Source organism: Nelusetta ayraudi, unplaced genomic scaffold (assembly GCF_046127955.1).
Source record: "Nelusetta ayraudi isolate G7.1 ecotype Tasmania unplaced genomic scaffold, CSIRO-AGI_Nayr_v1 ptg000006l, whole genome shotgun sequence".
NCBI lineage: Eukaryota > Metazoa > Chordata > Actinopteri > Tetraodontiformes > Monacanthidae > Nelusetta > Nelusetta ayraudi.
Genome location: NW_027466056.1, coordinates 5,650,797 through 5,657,500, shown reverse-complemented (window position 1 = coordinate 5,657,500; position 6,704 = coordinate 5,650,797). Strand labels below are relative to the sequence as shown.

At 46.5% G+C, this 6,704-nt stretch overlaps 1 protein-coding gene across 4 annotated transcripts; it reads left to right on the top strand.

Moving 5' to 3' along the window:
• The first annotated feature begins 838 nt into the window (after window positions 1-838).
• Window positions 839-6,704, top strand: LOC142879093 (ras-related and estrogen-regulated growth inhibitor). 4 transcript variants are annotated; one of them, XM_076012405.1, is made up of 8 exons: window positions 839-975; window positions 1,073-1,159; window positions 4,000-4,056; window positions 4,166-4,239; window positions 4,539-4,677; window positions 5,699-5,792; window positions 6,155-6,226; window positions 6,316-6,704. In XM_076012405.1, the coding sequence occupies exons 2-8, from the start codon at window positions 1,108-1,110 to the stop codon at window positions 6,422-6,424; spliced, it is 597 nt and encodes a 198-aa protein (XP_075868520.1). In that variant the 5' UTR covers window positions 839-975; window positions 1,073-1,107; the 3' UTR covers window positions 6,425-6,704. The 4 variants fall into 4 exon arrangements, with proteins under 4 accessions (XP_075868520.1, XP_075868518.1, XP_075868517.1 ...); XM_076012403.1 differs by having other exon boundaries at window positions 6,155-6,704; XM_076012404.1 differs by lacking the exons at window positions 839-975; window positions 1,073-1,159 and adding an exon at window positions 3,560-3,710.

Sequence of the window (6,704 nt, the reverse complement as noted above, 5' to 3'; positions counted from 1 at the left end):
CGCAGCACGGGAGGGGAGTATGAGAGACGGAGACGCGCGCCAGATGCTCGTCAAGCCCGAGCCCGAGGCGCGTGCCCGTCGCCTCGATCCGTTTTAATGCGGCTTGGGATGACGCGTTAACGAACACGAGCCAGTGCGTGCGTGCGCGTGTATCGCCCTCATCATAACATATAGCTATAGTAATAAAAATAATAATCATAGGTTGTCGTCGTTGTTGTTTTTATAATATTAGATTTTTTATTTTTTTTTGTATTGTTATTAATCAGAGCAGCAATTTTGAGGATGCCATTTCACTGGGTCTGGCCTATCACAGGGGACGCGTTGTTGTTGTTGTTGTTGTTGTTGTTGTTTTTTAAAACGTTGCTTTGCTGCCATCTAGTGGCTGAAGATGATGCTGTTACAAATATAGCTCTGCAGGAGCTATACAAAACAAACAAACAAAGCTTTGGCGTCTGCTGCAATAAAGATTGCGGCCTAAATACCTTAATATTTTTTCTAAGATATATACTATTATATGTATAAACTGCCCATCTCTTCACTTCCCCGCTCAAAATAAAGCATGAAGTACCTGCAACAGCCATTCACCTGGCTCAACAGTCGAAGACACACGTTTAGGAATTTAAATATCGGACGGCAAACTTATTTTTAGACGTGTGTTTACGAGTGCGCTGAAAACATCCATAGTGGGACGTGACGCCTGCAAAGTTGTAGCTACTCCAGACAAATAGCTGCTGTCAACTGCTGTCTCTGTACTCCAAAAAAGAGAGAGAAGGAGGTGGAGAGGAGAGTGAGAGAGAGAGAAAGAGGGAGAGGGGGGGGAGAACTAAACAGTAGCAGAGACACACGACAGTCCCATCTCCTCTTCCTCCAGTCTGCTCTGTGTCTCTGCACACGCACACTCACACACTCATACATACATACACACACTTCATTTATTTGCTCCTCGCCATAACTGGAACCTATTTCCACTTTCAGGTCAGTATTATTGCGTCCTCTGCTCTATCGCGGCTCTTGCGTTGATTTTTCATTTTCACTCTTCCCCTCTTCTTTTTCAACTCTCACCCGCGTGCAGCGTTTCCATGCAGAGCCCTTCAGCCCCGGAGGACGATGGCTCCGGTTAAACTGCTCATCCTGGGGATGCAGAATACTGGGAAAACAGGTACAAAACAACAGGAGGCGGAAATACAAGGTGACTAAGTGGATAGAGTGAGTGTTCACTGCTGGTTTTACGCAGCTAAGTATATATCTGGTCTTATTCGGAGGACGGGTCGAAGGGGGAGGCTGTAAGGGGAGGACGACAAAGGAGCAAAATAAAAGAGTTCAAGTTTGGGGTTGAAATGCTACTGCTAAATATGGACACGGCTCCAACGCCGAGTGCGGAAAGTGTGCTCGCACACCGTGACCCGGCCTTGGCTGCCGGGGGCGACCTCGTGCAGCGGCGGAACACGTTGGTTTGGAGGAGTGCCTTGTGGGAAGACAGGCTGAGAATGGGGCTTTTTTTTCCCGCAAGATTTTACGTCTTTTTGCTAATCGTACTGTTTCAGAAACTTCGCCCCAAGGGCTGCTGGGATAGACTCCAGGGTTCATGGATGGATATGGCGTTAAAAGCACAGCCTTAATGTTAAAACAAAATAAAAATAAAACTTCAGTGAGGCCTCAATGTAAGTTTGGGATTTGGCACCCCCATCTGGTGGAAACGAGTAGTTGCACAAAACGCATGGGCTCAGTTATGTATGGGGGTATCATTGTAGCAAAACTATTTGCAAATGCGTACCTGAAATATGTGTGTGTGTATTCACATTTGTACGTGTAATCAAGATCTGTGTATGCGTGTCCCTATATCTGTGCGCGTAAACGAATATTTGTAAATGCGTATCTCAAATCCGTGTGCGCGAATTAACATTTGTGCGTGTAATCAAGATCTGTGTGTGTGATCGGTGCATATTGAAATCTGTATGTGTGAAATACAAATGGGTAAATGTCTCTCAACTCCGGTGCGAGTCCTCAATTCGCTGTCTTTACACACATGACTTTTGCTACACTTCTGCCGTGGCAGATCCGCAAGCGTGTAGAGCGATTGAGTTGTCTGTAACGTCCTTTGCCCTGGGCGCAGATTCACAGGCTAAACGCCGCAAAAGCAATACAGCCTTCACACCACTAGTTGGCGCGGAGCATGGCCCTGTTTGCACTTGGTCATTTCAAGCGTTTTTCGTGTTCCGATCGGCAAAAATCACACAAAGTAACCAAGTGAAAACAGTCCAAATCCGTATTTTCATCCGATCACTCAAACCACCTCAGGGAGGTGGTTTCGACACTTAGCATAGCATTCCTCACGGACGTGTGAACAGAATGCGATCTTTGCCCACATTAACGACCTCCTACTCTGCTCACCTCTCCCGTGTAAGCGGAAGTACATACTTGGTCGGCGCCCCACCTCCCCGCGTCGTCATTATAAAGTTCCAAACAAGAAGCGAAAACAAATCATTTTTGTTGGACTCTTTATTAGGATGCTAATACATTTTATTCCGCACTAGCGTATTTTTTCAGTGGAGCAGCGGTCGCAGTTTCCCACATGAGATTAAATTAACCGGCGTTATCCACGACTTCCGATAATACGGACGAGCTGCAGTAGAATTAAAACGAGTGATTTATACATGTTGATCCACTTTTGGGTTTCCCAAAACAGTGAGAATCGTCTTGATATAGCCCGCAGGACAAGACGGGAAGTTGATTCTTAATTGTTTTCAGGGAAAACTAGCCATGGTTTTGCGCTTTGCTGCCCCCAGTGGTTAAAAAAAAATATCGCTCGAGACGCATGTTAATGCTAAGTGCGAGTGGTAGTTCATACCTGATGGAATACCTAATACCTCAATGGAGTATGTAGGACTCTGGTACTCCCACAATAGCAGCATTATATCACTCAGTGCTCCGCGCCAACTAGTGGTGTGAAGGCTGTATTGCTTTTGCGGCGTTGAGCCTGTGAGTCTGCGCCCAGGGCAAAGAACGTTACAGTCAACCCAATCGCTCTGCACGCTTGCGGATCTGCCACGCTTCTAGAAGCATAGCGAAAGTCACGTGTGTAAAGACAGCGAATTGAGGACTCGCACCGGAGTTGTGAGGGGTGACAGACACGTGCCCATTTGTATTTCACACATACAGATTTCAATACGCACACACAGATCTTGATTACACGCACAAATGTTAATTCGCGCACACGGATTTGGGATACGCATTTACAAATATTCGTTTACGCACACACAGATCTTGATTACACGCACAAATGTGAATACGCGCACACAGATTTCAGGTACGCATTTGCAAATAGTTTTGCAACAATAATGCCCCCAAAGGCACTGAAAAATAAAGGGGAACTCCTCTGGCTGGACAAGATCCCCCACATGTTAACAAATTCCTATCAGCAGACCACACGATGTTAAATATTTCTAAAGCTGTAAAAAAATAAAAAAATAAATAAAAAAAAAGTCCAAATGGCAGCCGCAGTACGACGGAGTGACCTCTTTAATGGGCCCATCCAGACTTTTTTCCACTCTAACAAAAGACGGAGCACCTCTCTGCCTGCTTTAAACAAAGCAATAAAAACTTCTGCGGGGGATCACCGTCAAAGCGACACAAATCAAGAAAGAATCGTGCGTCAATGCATAATGTAGGATCAACCCTCAGACATCAGCTCCGAGAAGAAAGCTTCCCAGGTGATTTGTAGACTGCTGGGGCTGAGGTTCAAGGTTGGGAAGGGACCAATAAAAGATGAAAGAAAGTAGGAAGCACCAGCCAAACCAGTGAAAGCGATTTGAGTTAAAACTGGTCTTTTAGCTGCGACACAGAGACCTTATGCAGTGTCAAAAGCTTGATTTTGCACCTCAAACTTCCCTCAAAGCTAAAGCTCATGGAGGTTAAATCAACAGGATTCGCTGGTCGTGGTTGTAGTTGGGTCATATTGTCGCTCTCCACGGAGATACAACGTCTGCTTTGTGTCCTCAGCGCTGTGCGTGCGTTTCCTAACCAGGCGCTTCATTGGGGAATACGATCATAAAAAGGGTAAGACACATGGAAATATTTCAGCAAAATATACATACGCGTCATGCAGTTTCCTACATCCCTGCATCGTCAAAATGAAAACAAAACAAAAAACCTCTGGCGCCCACAGAGATGACCTACAGGTGCAGTCGGGTGGTGGACCAGGAAGCCGTGGAGCTGGAGATTTTGGATTTAGTCTGCAAGGTAAACGCACCCTCATTTGTCCTGTTGGCATGCGCAGTTAGCTAGACTGCCATGGGTTTAAATTCCAAAAGTATTGTTTTCAGTGCGGAGACTTTCTTCTTTGCACTTTTTATTTTCTGGCTTTACTTATAATGTTAAAAGGCTTGACTGTTTATTGCCATCTAGTGGTTAGTTTTGTCTTCTGAAGATTTGTTTGGTGCAAGCTCTCTATAGCTCTACAGCATACTGGTTTTCCACAATGAGGACATTGGCGACCGTTATTGAGTGATCCGTCTCTTTTGACCCCTCCATTCCTCCAGGACAGCACCGCCGCTTCCTTGGAGTCCTCCATCCGCTGGGCGGACGGCTTCCTGCTGCTTTACTCCATCACACAGCGGCCCAGCTTCCTGGAGGTCCCCGCACTCAAGAGGCTCATCGACCAAACCAAACAGAGCCTGGGTGGGTGAGCCCAAGGGGTGGGGGCCCGAATGTGATACTGTCGGGCAAGACCTTGAGGAAAACCCCGAGTTGTCAACCATGTGTTCTCAAAGTGAAGCTACCTCGATGGAACTCAGGGCTTTCAGGGGTCAGAGCCCAAAGTCTTGGCTGGATGCGGCGCAATAAGTCTTTCCTGGCATCCAGAGGACTTGTGCAGACCATCTTTTACTGCTGTCATTTTTCATTCCGCTATCTCAACACTGTGAAGGACTCGTCATCCATTATCTGGACATCGCAGCTCGTTATCTCGCGGTACTAAAATTTGACCGACGCTATTAATATAACGACGCTCCATCATGTGATGTTTCCAGCTACTAGCAGGGCTTCAAGGGCCATCAACAAGAAATTAGAAAAAAGAGGGAATAAAAAACATAAATTCTCACAGCAAGAAGTAGAAGGCAGTTGCTTGATCCATTACCATGACTTACAAAGGCAATTTCCATTGACTATGTATTGGCTGGTCTCATGAGCATAAGATCAGTGACTGTCCCACAACCGAAGCTCACTTTTACAGTCTCACCATCTTCAAACAATCCACCTGGGGCCTTTTAGACACCCTCCCGTAACGCTTGAGAAGTTTTACAGCAAAATACTCAAGTAAGTTCCTCGGTTGGAGGCGTGAAAGTCACTAATTTCCACGGCGAAAGGAAAACACTCGGCCGCGGGTGCTTGTGTGCGAGCAGGTGACTTGGAGACACTATGCAGGACTTCAAGGAGTGACATAACAGCTGCTCAGCTATTTCAAACCAGAGCACTGTTTGCCACCGCGGGTCTGCTTTTCCTCTCACTGTCTGCTGTCAGCTCCCACTTACACACACACACAGACCGAGTGGACATGCTTTCCATACTTGGTAGACCGTCCTCTGCAAAAGCAGGTGGTGTGCATTTGTATTTGCGTTTCCGCAAATTTATGACAGTTTATTGTTTCTGTTATTTCTGTGCACGCATGTATTTATTCTGTTGGCGCACATGCGCATGCCAGTTGTCCCTACAGTGCTGGTCGGCAACAAAGCGGACCTGGAGATCGGGAGGGAGGTGACGACAGAGGAAGGACAGACGCTGGCCAAGGACTTGAGGTCTGTGTGTCAGTGGTGACAAAATAAAAGACTATCTAACCTTGAGTATGAAGTTATTTTGCCTGATATTTGAGGTTCTCGGAGTTATTAACTAGTTTTGAGCTCTGCAATATAAAGGAATGGGGCAACATTGCTGCTAAGCCAGGTGTAGAAAAAAGGAGAATCAAAGAACCAATCAGGCGCTGGGCGGGGCACAGCCAAACTCTTCCTCCTAACAACAACAACAACAACAACAGCAGCAGCAATAATAGCATTTAAAAGAAACTGCAAGATTTGTACGCCTACTAAACGTTAAATTCTTCCTTTTTGTGATCATGATCTCAAATAAAGAAAAAAACACGTCTGCGTGTGTGTGTGCACAGGTGCACCTTCAGGGAGCTGTCGGTGGCAGAGGCCGCGCTGGCCGTGGAGGCTACCGTGTTGCAGCTCATCAGGTTTGGGTCAGGCCTCCCAGCGTCCCGGGTCCATGTCATGGATTTTTTTGGGGGGGACACGCTGAGCTCCTCTCTCGTGTTCCCCACAGGCTGGTGTTGGATCAGCAGCGCCCCCTGCCCGACCGTCGCTCCTACATGCTGAGCGTCCGCCACGCCCTCACCAGGAAGCTGACCCGCTCCAAGACCATGCAGTGGTGACGGCCGGGGATCAGCAGCTCCGGTCCGGTCGGTCCCTGTGAGGAGGAAGTGTTGAAATATTCACTTGGGACAACGTTTGCACCCTGAATATTGCCAAGTTGTTGTTTTTTTGTAACAGTAGGAGTATTTTTTTATTATATCACAGTTCCAGAGAGACTATTTGAGTGTTGAGTTATGATTAAATATGATTATTTCTTTTTCTTTTTTTTAAGGAAACTCTTCCTTGTTACAGGACAAAACTTTTATTGGTATAGTTTCCGTGTCATGACTTTATGTTTCA

Coding starts and splice junctions, on each gene's coding strand:
- LOC142879093 (XM_076012402.1), top strand. CDS start 3,656: ATGCATAATGTAGGATCAACCCTCAGACATCAGCTCCGAGAAGAAAGC. Junction 3,711..3,999: donor CCGAGAAGAAAGCTTCCCAG/GTGATTTGTAGA, acceptor TTGTGTCCTCAG/CGCTGTGCGTGCGTTTCCTA. Junction 4,240..4,538: donor TTTTGGATTTAGTCTGCAAG/GTAAACGCACCC, acceptor CCATTCCTCCAG/GACAGCACCGCCGCTTCCTT.